We start from the raw sequence: 15634 nt of genomic DNA on the forward strand, positions 1-15634 counted from the left end.
TGTTTTGATAAATATCCTATAATTTGATCCTATGCTACCTTGAAAAGTCATCATGATCTATGAATGTTTGAATTGAATTTGGACAATGGTGTTTTAAAACGTGAGTTGCGGAGGTTGTAAGTTTATGCGGTTATTTTGTTATGGTTGAAAACTTTCAAGTGTTAGTTGAGTGTGATATGATTGGATTTGAAATTTTTTTTTTTGAAATCATTGCTGAGGCAATTGCTCCATAATATTTCTTGGCTATTCGTATGGGTTTGATGATTTGAGTTTTTAGAATTTATTGTTTTTAATAGTTTTGCTCGGGACTAGCAAAAGTCTAAGTTCGGGGGTATTTGATAAGTGTATTTTATACACTTAATTTATATATGATTTTAATTATTAATTGTTTTTTTCGAGGAGATTTATGTGGGTGTTTTGTTGTTTTTGTGATTATAGGAAATTATCGAATTATTGTGGAAAAGAAGAAGAAAATGATATTGATGAAGAGAATTTAAAGAAGCTGGGAAGAAAAAGAAAGGAAAAGAAAGAAGAGAAGAAAAAGAAAGAAAAAGAAAAAAAGAAAAGAAACGTACAGACAAGGAAAGAGTGTTGGACTTTTCTTATTGGGCTTTATTGGTCAGCGCTTCTTTAAGCGCTAATGAGAAGAAAGCAAGAGCTATCGCGCTAAAGTCTGGAGAGTTTGGGAAATAATTTAGCGAAACTAAGGCGCGCCCGTGCCACTTCTTAAGCGCCCTGCCCTGTTACTTTTTGAAAAGTTTTATTATTTCGGAAAATTAATTTTATGGGTTTTTTTAGTGGGTTTTTGTGCATGATATAAAAGGAATTCTTATCAGAGAGAAAAAGAGGAGAGCCACCACACACACATATCGTACACATCAGAGAATAATTTATGGCTTTGATCGTGATTTTTGAAGAAGAATTTATGGGCTTTACTTGAAGAACGAAGACGGAGTTCGAGAGACCGGACACGACATCGCATCGACGGATTTGTTTTCTATCTTTTATTTAATTCTGAATATGTTTGGATTTTTGAACATGTTTTGTTTTATTCAGAATTTTGTTATGAACTAATTTTTTGGAGTCTAGTATGAACTAATTTTTTGGAGTCTAGAGGTCGGATGAAACCTGATGTAGACTCTTTCATGAATTTTTGATTTTATTGAATTGAGTTTCTTCTAGATTAATTGTTTTTTGCTAGAATTGATTGTCTTTTCAATTATCTGATCAATAATTGAATTGTAATATTTATTTGAAATCTAGCACTCGGGAGAGGAGATTTTGAATAGGACCAATAGAAAATACACTGTTAATTATTTATATAGCTCGGAAGAGTGTATAATTTTAACAGAGCTTTTAAAGAGAACATTGTTTTGTGATAGATCACTGCGATAAATTCTTAATAGGGATATTGGAATTGAATTATAGTTGATAAAAATTATTTGTTGCTCGGGAGAGGGAAATAATAAACTTAAGTGTTCTTGGCTAGTAATTGATTGGAATTCATGAAACTAAATTAATTAGGATTGACTGTAGTTGAAACCAGGTGAAATCTATACCTCTAGACCATTTTTCTCTGATTGAATTTTATCTGAAAGTTGTGTGCGTGCTAATCAAAACATCATTGCTATTTTATTTTTCTGCAAATTTCTGAAAGTTTGATTTTCTAGATAAAGTTTAGAATATTTTAATTACAAGCACTGAATATTTTTATTTTACTCCATGTGGGATCGATATCTGATTTTATCACTATATTAAAAATTTACACTCGTACGCTTGCGAGAAATTTTCACAACAGTATGCACTTTGGGATGAGCTCCGGAACGGCTATCCAAACATGGCTCACGGGATGGTTATACGGGGTATGCACTTCGGGATAAGCTCCGAAGCGGCTATCCAAAGAATAAAAGTTTATGGGCGTAATGTCATATGCTTGTTGATCAACAGAAAACTATGAATGGCTCATTATAACAGTTGCCACACTACTCATACTTTATCACCCCAAATATTTTATGTTATGACTACATCAAAGTTATATTTATTGCATGAAAGCTTAAGTTAATGTTTATTCTTTAAAGTTTAGAAAGATCATTTTTATGCATTATTCTTGCTGAGTTTTTAGAATCACTATACTTGAATGGTGCATGTAACGATGATGTGGATGCGTTTATTGATGATTATGTGGGCGGACATGAAGAAGAGGCAGGGTCGGTCAAACGGGCAATGCATGAGTGCGAATGCTTTTGAATGGAAGATGTTTAAACATTTTTGAGTGATGAGAGGAAAATTTTTTTTAATCTTATGTTGATGACCATGTTTGGCAAAGAATTTTAAATGCTATTTCATTATTGTGCACTTTTAATACGCTTTTTTTATTAAAAAAGATTATGCTTCCGCAAAGTTTTTATTTTTCTCCAAATTTTAAGTACATATGTTTGAGTAACGCTTCAATTTTGAAAATTGGGACATTACAGTAAAGACTTCGGAATTAAGAAAATAAGCATCGGACCTTTCGAAAAGATCTGATCGTTCGAAGTATGTTTTTGAAGCTCCGAATTGATCGGATGCCCAATTGTGAGTTTGGATGCAGAGGGATAGATCGGACGTTCCGAAGAGAGTAAGATCATACAGAGTTTGAGTTGTTAAGATGGTGGTGACACGTAGCATTTTGGACGATCCGAACTAGGAGATCGGACAATCCAAACTTAGGTGGTCAATAAGGCTTCGAGACGTTGGTGAGACGTATGTGCATGTAGAGTTCGGATGTTCCGAACTGATAATCGGACAATTCGATCTCCGTATATAAATAGGCAATGAATTTCTCACAATCAATGTGTGTTTCGAGATGTGATTTGTGTGTTAGTGTATATTTTGAGTATTTCTAGTCAAATTATCGAGGTTCGGACAATAGCGAGGTGTTACTGGGATTGTAGCAGAGCTGGTGTTGGAGTTGTTGCATTCGGAATAAGCGGGTTCATGACGAACGCAGGTATAAGTCGAGACTCTTAGTAGCTTTTGGGAGTAGCTAGTAGAAGGTGTTTAGATAAGTTATAATGATGTGGTGTTCACTTGACTTGTAGGCTTGGACTGTAGAAATTTGTACTGCCAGACCACTGAGTTGAATGCGTAAGTACAGACTGAGATAGACAACTAAGTATGCATGTTTATGTGTTGCATTATTATTTGTTGTATTATTATCTGTCATATGATGCATGTATTTATTTTCATGTTTATGTATGCAACATTGGCACACCATGTTGAGTCTGTTATCCTTTCAAGATAGTCCGTTGTGTCTAAGTTCAGTCCTAGTTTTTCTTGTACAATTAGGTACCGTGTTCGTACCAACTAGATCAGCGGAGAAGCATGTGCGTCACCCAGGACCACGGTAGTCCAAGATCGTAGTCAGTATGTGTTGGCACCAACTTGAACTTTCGAGGACAACATGCGCATACTGGTGATACCTATGTTCTGTGTATGATGTTCCAGAGTTTGATCCCTGTTTTTCAGTTCATTCATGTATCATGATTGCATGATTTACATAAACCTATATACTCATATTTACATACTGGTGTTAGCACTCAAGTCCATGATTTTATCTCGTACACCCATCGATGGTGTGAGAACCCGGCTTCTAATCATTTAAACATAAATAAAATCAAGCAATCCACGATCGAGACGTAAAATATAAACAAATTTTTTTTAAAGGGGTAGGGGCCGCGCACGGCGCCCTGGGAGCCAGAGGCGCGGCCGCGCACAGCGCCCTGTCCGGGGGGTGCAGGCCCCGCGGGCGCTCTTTCCAGGCTGCGCGGGTGCGCTGCTCCTGTTGTTCCTGCTCCGAAAACCACTCCAAAAGTATAATCTAACACCCAGAACAACTCCGAATGATCCAAACAGACATAAGGTCAAATCTAATCAACTTTCAAGGTTCAGATACATGAAATATCAACATGTGTGATACAGTACAAGATAGTTCTAGAGTTGTACAACAATCGAACTAGTAGAACATGCATCTATTCTAAGTTCTACAATTCAAATACAATCCAAAGGAGTTTGAAAACCAAGTTCGACTTCTAAACCAAGCCCTCACTTCTATCCTCCATCCCATCAAGCCATGCGATCTCTGACTCGGTCCTGCCCCACCTGTTGTCAAGCACACATACAAAGACAAGACAACAACCGGATAAATTCGGTGAGAATAATACTCCCAGTAAAAGATACAAACATGATATATCAAATAGGCATCTCAAAACGAAATACATCAACTTTCAGATATTCAAAAAGAGAATAAATGAATGCATGACTTCAAAAGTATAGATTATCAATCCGGATAATCAAAAGATAAATCGGTTCCTTAATTCCTTGGTTGGGATCCCGAGGATGAAATATCACAACAATCACACCTACTTCTCCTTTCGAGCTGAACGATGTATACTTCAAACCTCTAGACTCCGAGGCATTCAATAGTGAGTTGATCGGCCACTATAGCAAATCGCCTACCAGTGACACTCGGCTATAATCCCCAGATCGTGTAATTCAAACGAAACAAAACGTTCGGCTCAATATGAATGCATATAAAAACTAACACATTCAATCATATAATTCAAGTAATTCACATGGACATGGAAGTATGTGATTTTTCCTAGGACACTCGAATCAATCCGGATTCGAGTTAATGGTCCTATTCCATTCCAAAGTCATCTTTTATCTTTCTTTGATCGCAAGTTCCAATCCTGAACAATCAAAAGATGATTCGATTCAAAGGCTATTCGAATACAAATCAAAAGTCAAGAAGTACAATACACTACCGTCTTCAATCTCTCGAGATTCAAACTCTGTAAATCCAAGATATCAGCGTTCCAACCAATCTGTATGGAGATGCAAATGAATTAATATCATTCAACAACTCAAATCGAATACTATAAAACAACACAATCGATCGATAATTTCAAAACTCAAACTGGCGGCATAACGGCTAAAATCTGATCAAACAAAAAACGTAGACATCAGTATAATGTCGATACCAACTCAATTCAATATCAAATCATCAATAAAGACTCAAACCCATCAAATCTCAAAACTCCAACTTTCGAAAATCACAAGAAAATTCATAACAAATCCGAACGACGCTCTTTTTCAATTCCGTTTGAGAATAAACGATAAGAACTATCCCAATAACATCATACCTGAAAAGAATCGAGTTCCAATTACATCCGAAAAATAAAATATATCTGATCGAAGAAAAACTTATGATATAATGAAGCTCTCGCAGTCGTGATCGCTAAATTGCCTTCAGTTTTAAATTCTAACAGACGGATCGACTGAAAACTGAAGATCAAAATCTTGAAAAATCGTTTTCTTCAACAATGTAGGAGAGAGGCGTGTTGGAAAAGGAGGAGAAGGAGGAGGAATAATGAAGACCAAGTCAAAACTCAATATAATATAACAAATCCCATTTTTGCATTTTAGTCTCTAAAAATTTCGAATATTGCAAAATAGTCCCTGAAAAAAAAATCAAAACGGCCCTCGTATAATAAAATCTCCGGTTATCTCAAATAAACTCAATTAAGATAAATTCGGGGCATTACAGATGGGGTAGGTTATTTAAAAAATTATCTTGAATATGCTTTATCTCTCCCTATATATAAAGAATCTCCCTCTTAGACACCATTTTTTAAATTGCCGAAATTGCCATTATGTAATATAAATATTACAATTTTATTTTTTTTTGTTTTTTTTTTTTGAAATTTTGATATTTCAAATTTCCATATTTTTCTCAATTAAACATTGTAGATAAGATAAATTGATAAAAAAAAATTTAAATTTTTTTTTATTATTTTATAAATGTTAAAAAATAAATTTAAATATTATTGAAAAAATAATATTTATATATAACATACAATATTAAATATATTGTATGATTTTATACACATACAACGCGTGTGCGATTATGCTAGTTTTAATAAATTATCTATGTAGAATTAAACATCAAATGTTTTACAACAGTTATAAACTATACTAATTGTTCAATTTCAATATTTTAAAAATGTATCGTAGTTGATGGAAATAAAGTACGTGGCCTTGACATTAATACAAATTATAGAATAAAGTATCCATTGTTTTACCCCGATGACGACGTGTAGTTCATCTAACCCCAAGGTCTCAAATGTGGAACGAGATCTCGAGTTCGAAACCCAATAATGACAATCCCTTCCCCCAACTAAAAAAAAAATAAAATTGTCCATTGCTTTACTAAACTAGTATTTCGGTGCATGTAGTCTTTTTTTCGTTTCGTAAACAAATAGTCATCAAAACGTTTTGAAAATACATATGGTCAAATTAAATAATAATAAAATATATAGTGTTTCGTAAACAAATAGCCATCAAAACGTAATAGATACATCAATTTTATAAAGGTAGGTGAATGTCATATTCGTAAATAAAAAAACCTAAAGGACACAAAGGGAACAAATAGCTATCAAAACGTAATAGATACATCAATTTTATAAAGGTACGTGAATGTCAAATTCATAAATAAAAAACCTAAAGGATAAAAGGGAATGTCATTTTCGTAAATAAGAAAACAAAAATTGATTAAAAAAGAAGAGATCATATAAAATGATTATTTTTCTAATAATTATAATTTTGTTGATAATTAAGTTAAAATATAATTGTAATTTCATCTCGATTTTACCAATTAATTAAAAAAACAGTTAATTAAATGAAATTTACCATAATAATATAATAATATTAATAACTAATGATAATTGTACTGGCCCAATTTTTTAAATTCATAAAATAGCTACTTTAAATAAATAAATAAAAAAAACCAAGCTATAATAACATGGACAAGTATTGTCGATAAACTTAAGATAAAATATTAATTTTTATGATAAAAATATTACTTATCATTATAGATATAAATCAGATGGATTGGTTTCAATAATAAAAATATGTGACATTGTTTAATAAGATTATTACTCTGAATATAATTTATATATATCCATATCACAAAAAATAACAAAAGAAAAAAATTATTTTATATTTCCACTATGATAAATACATAATTATTAACATACGTTAATAAATAACACATAAACTTTTATGAAACAATTACATATGTCAATTTTATAAGATAAATTTTCGACGATTTTTATCATCAAAAAAATACTTTTTCCTGCAAATATATATTAAATCAAATCCTCTCACAAATATAAATCCATAAAACTCCAACAACATTTACTCAATTGCTAATAACAGGTGAGAAATCACAAAAATAACCAGGTTTTTCCGATAAAAAAGAAGTATTGAGAAAATGTTTCACAAGATCCGAATTTGTCCTACACGTGTGGCGCCGATGAACAATTAAACCCCAGAGATCCGCGTGCCACGTGTGAGAAATGGGACCCACTTTTAACTGCCATGTGGTTCTCCCTCTTCACCTTCTCCCTCCCTCACTCTTTTTGTTTTGCCTAGTCCATAGATAATGCATATAATCTCCTTTTCCTGGAGAATATAAAAGAACCCCAAAGATCGAATCTTTGTTGCATGTCCATTTTATCTTGTTCTGTAAAGCAAATTCTCCAGCATTTTCTTGAAAAGGGTTGTCGCCATTTGAAACTGAAGCATGGCAGGGAACGAGTGGATTAATGGGTACCTGGAGGCGATATTGGATAGTGGGGCGTCCGCCATTGAAGAGAATAAGCCTCCAGCTCCGGTGAACTTGAGGGAAAGGAGTGATTTCAACCCGACAAAATATTTTGTGGAGGAGGTGGTGACAGGGGTTGATGAAACTGATCTCCATCGGGCATGGATCAAAGTGGTGGCCACCAGGAATACCAGGGAGAGGAGTTCTAGGCTTGAGAATATGTGCTGGCGGATTTGGCATCTCGCACGCAAAAAGAAACAGGTATCATTCTGGGTTCTTGATTGCGTGAATCTCTTGTTCGGATTTTTTGTTTCGTGAAATTAAATTGATTGGATGTTTAGATTCCATGGGCCGGGATTTTTGTATCCCACATGTGTTGTTTTGAATCAATTTCTCTTAAAACTTTTGCTACGTCGATGAAGTGTGTTTTGAAAGCCCCGTTTATGAAGTGTGTTTTGATAGCCCCGTCTTCTAGGTTCTGATTGTGACGCAGTAGATTGTAAATATAAGGTATACGAATAGATGATTGTATTGTTTTTCTGCAGTTGGAAATGGAGGACTTGCAACGGGTGGCGAACTGGAGACGGGAACGAGAGCAAGGTCGCAAGGATGTGACAGAGGACATGTCCGAGGATTTGTCTGAAGGAGAGAAAGGAGATGCCTTGGGGGAGCCAGTTATATTAGACAGCCCTCGGAAAAAGTTCCAGAGAAACTTTTCCAACATAGAAGTTTGGTCGGACAGTAACAAGGAAAAAAAGCTTTATATTGTTCTCATCAGGTACGGATTGGGATTGACCTATAAATGGCTAGGTGTAAACTTTCTACAGGATTAGCTTATGTAAAACCAATTACCCGTAGCCAGAATTATATCAGTATCTTTAGGATTAGAATCTATCTCAATCATTATGCTTTCTCATATATGGCACGTGTTGAGTTGTTGCATAATTGATAGCTACTGTGCGCTACATTCTCACTAGTGTGGTTTTGTTTTGATCAGTTTGCATGGTCTAGTCCGTGGTGAAAATATGGAGCTTGGTCGCGATTCTGATACTGGTGGGCAGGTATTATAGGCTTTTTATGGCATTGAATTCATTCTTTCAAGCATTTTTTTAACTTTCATAATTATTTTGTTGAAATGTCAGATAAAATACGTCGTTGAACTTGCTCGGGCGCTCGCCAAAATGCCAGGTGTATATAGGGTGGATCTTTTCACCAGGCAAATATGCTCATCTGATGTTGATTGGAGTTATGGAGAGCCAACAGAGATGCTTACAACTGGTGCAGAGGATGCTGATAACATCGACTTAGGAGAAAGTGGTGGTGCCTATATCGTAAGAATACCCTTCGGTCCCCGTGACAAGTATCTACGAAAGGAATTACTGTGGCCTCACATTCAAGAATTTGTCGATGGAGCTTTGGCACATATTGTCAATATGTCAAAGGCTTTGGGGGAACAAATAGGTGCGGGACAACCTGTTTGGCCTTACGTAATTCATGGTCATTATGCCGATGCGGGGGATACTGCCGCCCTTCTTTCTGGTGCATTAAATGTTCCGATGGTTTTGACGGGTCACTCGCTGGGTAGAAACAAACTAGAACAGCTTCTCAAGCAGGGAAGGCAATCTAAAGAGGATATTAATTCGACATACAGGATTATGAGAAGGATAGAGGCCGAAGAGCTTTCATTAGATGCAGCAGAGCTTGTTATCACAAGTACTAAGCAGGAGATTGAAGAACAATGGGGACTATACGATGGCTTTGATGTGAAGTTGGAGAAAGTTCTGAGGGCTCGTACTAGACGTGGAGTCAATTGTCATGGTCGTTTCATGCCTAGGATGGCCGTAAGCATACTCATTCAAATTTTCTAAATATGGGAAATCAATGTTGGTAGTCCACAAATAGTCATTATCTATTTCTTGATTCGTTTCTTAAACCACCAGCGCTTTTCTTCAGTAAATGCTACTCATTTAATATTATACTCCATATCCATGACTTTTATGAGAACGGAATTAAATAGTGCTTGATCATGGATATTACTGGCTTTTTATAGCATATTATCATGTTGCTCAATCGTTATTCTTTAATTTTTATGTTTATTGAGTGAACTAAATTAAGATATGTTAATCAATATGGTTTCACCTCGAAAACATTAATGTTTAGGTAGGGTAGATATTTTCTACAGGTTATTCCTCCTGGGATGGACTTTAGCAGTGTTGTGGTTCAAGAAGACGCTGCTGAAGCTGATGGTGACCTGGCATCATTAACCAATATAGAGGGCTCATCACCTAAAGCAATCCCTTCTATATGGGTAGAAGTAAGTGCAAGTAGATACATGTATTTTCTACCGTGCCACCAGAAGTTTAAGTCGTTATCTAGATCAATATTATTTTGCCCATCGAACTTATGTCCTTGTAAATTTTTTCTTGATATTGCTTCAGGTGATGCGTTTTTTGACAAATCCTCACAAGCCAATGATCCTAGCGTTGTCAAGACCTGATCCAAAAAAGAATATAACCACTCTCTTGAAAGCGTTTGGAGAATGCCGCCCATTGCGAGAGCTTGCTAATCTTGTAAGTTAGATTTTTGAATCTCGAAGCGCAGTTAAGGTTTCCTTCCGTATTCTCGTTGAATGTTATCTGCAAATAAAATACACCCGAAAAACAATAAAACTTTAAATGCATCAAGCTAATGCAACAGAGGATCTGGGCCTGCATGCAGCATTGAATTCCCATTGAACTTTCTCACATAACTTAACTAACTTATTTTATTTACAGACTCTTATAATGGGAAATAGAGACGATATAGATGAGATGAGTGGGGGAAATGCTAGTGTTCTTACCACGGTACTGAAGTTGATTGACAAGTATGACCTATATGGGCAAGTGGCTTTTCCTAAACATCACAAGCAAAGTGATGTTCCAGAAATATACCGTCTAGCTGCAAAAACCAAGGTTGACTTGATGTTCTATTTCCTGGAATGTATTCAGAAATTTCATTGCTTTCCCTCAGTAACTTTTTAGTGTCAAACCGTGACAGGGAGTTTTCATAAATCCAGCATTTATTGAGCCATTTGGACTTACATTAATTGAGGTTCGTTTGAATAAATATTTTTTAATTGTGTTTCACTCGTCGCTTTTTAAGCTCTTATAAATCTGAGTCTGGAAGTTTAGGCTGCTGCGCATGGACTCCCACTGGTGGCGACTAAGAATGGTGGTCCAGTTGATATTCATCGGGTAAAAAGTAGCTCCCTTTCTTGTATAAGTTAACTTGTCTTGACCAATTTTTAATAAACTCTTTTAAATGCGATGATTTACATGTATCCTTTTCTGGCTAAGATTAATGGACAATGGTCATGTATTTTTTGAATTTATTATCCAATACGACCAATTTATTGATCGAATTGGGATTAAAACTTAATAGTTTTGATAAGCCAACAATGTATATTTTTTGGTGAAATATAGGCCCTTAACAATGGTCTGCTCGTGGATCCTCATGATCAGCAATCAATTGCTGATGCTCTACTCAAGTTAGTTTCGGAGAAGAACTTGTGGCACGAATGTAGAAAAAATGGCTGGAAGAATATACATCTCTTTTCGTGGCCCGAACATTGTCGAACTTACCTGACCAGGATAGCAGCATGTCGTATGAGGCATCCACAATGGCAAACCGACACTCCTGCAGATGAACTGGCAGCAGAGGAGTCACTGAATGATTCACTGAAGGACGTACAAGATATGTCATTAAGGCTCTCAATTGACGGTGAAAAAACATCATTAAATGAATCACATGATATAACTGCTGCTGGCAATGACCCCGAGCTGCAAGACCAAGTCAAACGAGTCTTAAGTAAAATGAGAAGGCCAGAATCTGTAGCAAAAGATTCTGATTTTGACAAAAAAGTGACAGATTTGCCAAGCAAGTATCCAATGTTGAGGCGGCGTCGTAAATTAGTTGTTATAGCACTTGATTGCTATGACAGCAAAGGATTTCCGGATAAGAAAATGATCCATATAATGCAAGAGATATTTAAGGCAAACAAGTTGGATCCACATAATGCAAAAATGACGGGATTTGCTTTGTCAACGGCTATGCCAATATTTGAACTGACTGAATTCTTTAAGTCCGCAAGTATCAAAATAAATGATTTTGACGCTTTAATCTGTGGTAGCGGCAGTGAAGTGTACTATCCAGGTACTTATACTGAAGATAATGGAAAGCTTTATCCTGATCCAGATTACGCATCACATATTGACTATCGGTGGGGTTCGGATGGTTTAAAGAAAACAATTTGGAAACTAATGAATTCATCTGAAGATGCGAATTCAGGACCTTCTTCCATTGCTATAGAACACGATGCCAAGTCAAGCAATCCCCACTGCCTTTCATACTTGATAAAGGATCCTAGCTTGGTATACATGAGTTATAAGTTATTTAAAATATAATTTGGTTAAGTATGCTATTTCAGTTTCATCATTCTATTCAATTTTGTAGGCGAAAAAAGTGGACGACATGAGGCAAAAACTAAGAATGAGAGGTCTCCGATGCCACTTAATGTATTGCAGAAATTCCACGAGAATGCAAGTTGTTCCACTTCTTGCATCTCGTTCTCAGGCTCTACGGTAAGAAATATTTTCTAGATGAGAGTTGAATTACATGTTCATGGTAGTTACAACATATGTGCTTTGCATGGTTTAGAACATTAGCCATATTACATGCTACTTTAGGACGGCATCATGGTTGTGATCCTAATTCCCCAAAGAACTCAGAACATGAACCATTATAAATATGAATGTAAAAAGACTTGAACAAAACAAAATTATAAAACAAATACGTGAAATTGTTTAGTACTCTAGAAAAAACAGAAGATATTTCATCAAATCTTTCAGTTAATCAGAACCTAAGAATACAACTTCCACCTGCATGAGCATGTTATAATATGCAAAAGCAAAACCATCGTCAAAAATCAAGTATTCATTCTTCAAACATAAGATTAGCAGTGATAAAGACGTGAGATTTCAAACACAAACACAAACACATAATTGACATAGTGTGCAATCAATATCTAAAAGAATCTTGTATAACACTTCGATTTTACTTTAACATGGCCCTTGGCAAAGTGTAAAAAAAAAAGTCATGGGTTCCTCTTTCTTAATTGACTAAGGCAGTGTTTGGTAGAGCTTCTAGGAAATACTTATTAGCTTTTCGTTCACAAAAGTTTACAAAATTTCAAAATTTTGTGAAGGAAAAGCTGAGAAGTGCTTAACACTACCTAATTCTTAGTTACTTAAACCCATCATGAAGGACTAACCATCAACTAATGATTTTAACTCTTGAAACGACGTCCTCAACTGTTTTTCTGTTTAGGAGCTTTTCTCAACTTTCAAAGAGTAGAGTTTATTTTCTACTACAAAAGTAGATCACATTTTATCTTTACTTGCATTTGAAAACCTAAAATGTTGATAGAATACCTTATTAGTACTAACAGAATTATGCATTTAAGAAGTTATATTTTCAAGAAAGTGTGCAAAATAATAGTATCCTTAAGCTCACATATAGCATGACCTTTGGGCTTCAAAATCAAGATTCAAGCATATCATTTTACATCTTTCAAGGGAAAGATAGAGAATTTTGCAAGAGGTGAAAATGAGAGATTTGGCTTGTGAGACATGAATCAAAGGGGCTTTGAATACTTTGAGAAATTAAGTCAAAGTATGTAGAGGAATCAACATTTTCAATAGTATGTTTTGTCAAGTGTTGCTTGATTGCAACCATATGTCTTGTGAACTCTAATGAAATTACAAGTGTTACGGTTATTCGAAGACAGGAAGCTATACAATTCTTTACTAGTTTCAAAAGGTATATATATGCTTGTGTTTCCAACTTCTTTGATAGCAAAGTTTTAGACTTGTTTTTGTTTTGCATCTTCGCGATATTGATTGATTGATTGCCTTCGATGGCTTTCAAGAAATTCATTTTCCAGCAATTTCAATTGAAGCTTTTTTTTTTTTTTTTTGAAGGTCAAATGAAGCTTATTATTTTACTTATATAGCAAACTTTTCATTATTGCATTGACCTGGTCTCATGGACCGAACTATGCTTAATTTCATATTCTATGGCGCGAGCTGTTGAATCCTCGTCCCTTTGATTTGCACTGGATAACTTGGTAACAATCACACATGTATGCGTTCCATATTTTACTTTGTTAGTGTGTTCTCTTGTGGCTTCCAATCAATAGGTATCTTTTTGTTCGGTGGCGATTAAACGTGGCAAACATGTTTGTGATTCTTGGTGAAACCGGAGACACGGATTATGAAGAATTGATTGCCGGGACGCACAAGACCATGATAATGAAAGGGGCCGTGGAAAAAGGTTCAGAAGAATTGCTAAGATCTGCAGGAGGTTACCTAAGAGATGATATAGTTCCAGTCGACAGCCCACTTATAGCTTACGTAAGTGGAGGGGCGAAGGCTGAAGAATTAGCTAAGGCATTGACATCGAACTCTAAAGCAGGTGGAATGTAAAGATGGCGTGCTTCGCTACTTTATTTTAATGCAAAATTAGTAAAACATTTTTATTTCTTTTCCGGGGTTCTCTACCCTGCCCGAAGCTTTTCGACAAATCGAGAAGTGCAATAATCTTTGTCTTCAGAATGTTGCGATGAACCAGTTTCTGGAGATACATTTTACCTGTATGATGTTTACAGTAATTCTGGTGGTGTTTAACTTTGTTTCAAGTCTCTACTGATTCATAAAATGTAATCCATGCTTGTGTTCTCTGAATGAGAATAATTTTATTGAATAAATTAGAATAAATAGTATTGTTGGACCAGATATGATTAAAAGTGCCCACGGTGTCCTGCAAATTAACTGTTTATTGAATATTTTATTAATTCATGTTTTATATTTATTTTGACATTTTCTTATTTATATACCCATGTAAGCTACTTAGGTATAGACTTTGAATATATCATAGTATTATTAATATAATGTTGTATATATGATGATAATCATGAAATACACATTTAAGTTATTGTATTTTAAATAAGTTTTTAGTCGATTCAGTCGCTAAAAGAAAGATAAATGTCGTTCGAGTTCGATTCTACCACATGTGATATTGTGGGTCATGTTTCATTGGTAAAAACCTAAAAATGTTTAAACATATAGATGGTTGCTCATTTGATGAGTTTATTGAGTAACCCTCTCTAGAACTTTCCAAGTTGTTACTATTTTTCGAGTGGATAAGTTCGTGATTATGATAGTACATCATTATTATTTAAAACTCGGGACAACAGAGGCTTTACATGCTAGGGTTTCACTTTGACTCATTGATAAATGCAATTTATGTACTCAATTGTTATATGATCTAGCTTGGCTTTTGTCATGAATCGAGAGATATTATGCACATTTCGCTGTTGTTTTTGTAATATGCAGAAAATAAACACGATACATGAATTCATTGGAAAGAGATGTGTTGAGGATACAAAGAAAGTAAAAGAAGGATTAAAACATGATTTTAGGAGCACAAAGAAAAAACTTAAGCACTAGACGAGGCAACTAAAACACCGGAAAACAAAAGTTTGTGGTGTAGAGTGGCGCCTAGGTGCCTCAATGGATGATGGAGCCGTGAGTTTATATTAGTATTGTTATTAATTAATCTAGATTTTAATTTAGAGTTTTTTTATAATTTTTTTTAGTCACTGATTCATTGTTTTTCTATTCTGCAGTTAATGCGAAGAACTCACAACCTTGATTTTATACCTTTTGATCCTAAGATCGAAAGAATCACAAGAGAATTAAGAAAAAAAAAAGAAGAGAAGAAATCAAGGCAATGGCAGAGAATAATGAGGATGAACAACCAGCACCCCTGGTGCCAACAAGAGATGGTGGTGCCTAGGCGCCACCCTCACGACTCGATTATCCATTGAGGCGCCTAGGCGCAACTCTGCACCACAAACTTTTGTTTTTTGTGCTCTCAAAATCATGTTTTAAT

At 35.1% G+C, this 15634-nt stretch overlaps 1 protein-coding gene across 1 annotated transcript; it reads left to right on the top strand.

The window, feature by feature from the left end:
• The first annotated feature begins 7493 nt into the window (after positions 1-7493).
• Positions 7494-14223, top strand: LOC140883105 (probable sucrose-phosphate synthase 2). The gene is made up of 12 exons (XM_073289477.1): positions 7494-7906; positions 8191-8423; positions 8643-8706; positions 8788-9486; positions 9828-9959; positions 10084-10215; positions 10420-10596; positions 10682-10735; positions 10816-10878; positions 11107-12054; positions 12137-12264; positions 13881-14223. The coding sequence occupies exons 1-12, from the start codon at positions 7625-7627 to the stop codon at positions 14164-14166; spliced, it is 3198 nt and encodes a 1065-aa protein (XP_073145578.1). The 5' UTR covers positions 7494-7624; the 3' UTR covers positions 14167-14223.
• The last annotated feature ends 1411 nt before the right edge of the window (positions 14224-15634 follow it).

The sequence above is a fragment of the Henckelia pumila genome, chromosome 1 (assembly GCF_033568475.1).
Source record: "Henckelia pumila isolate YLH828 chromosome 1, ASM3356847v2, whole genome shotgun sequence".
Lineage (NCBI taxonomy): Eukaryota > Viridiplantae > Streptophyta > Magnoliopsida > Lamiales > Gesneriaceae > Henckelia > Henckelia pumila.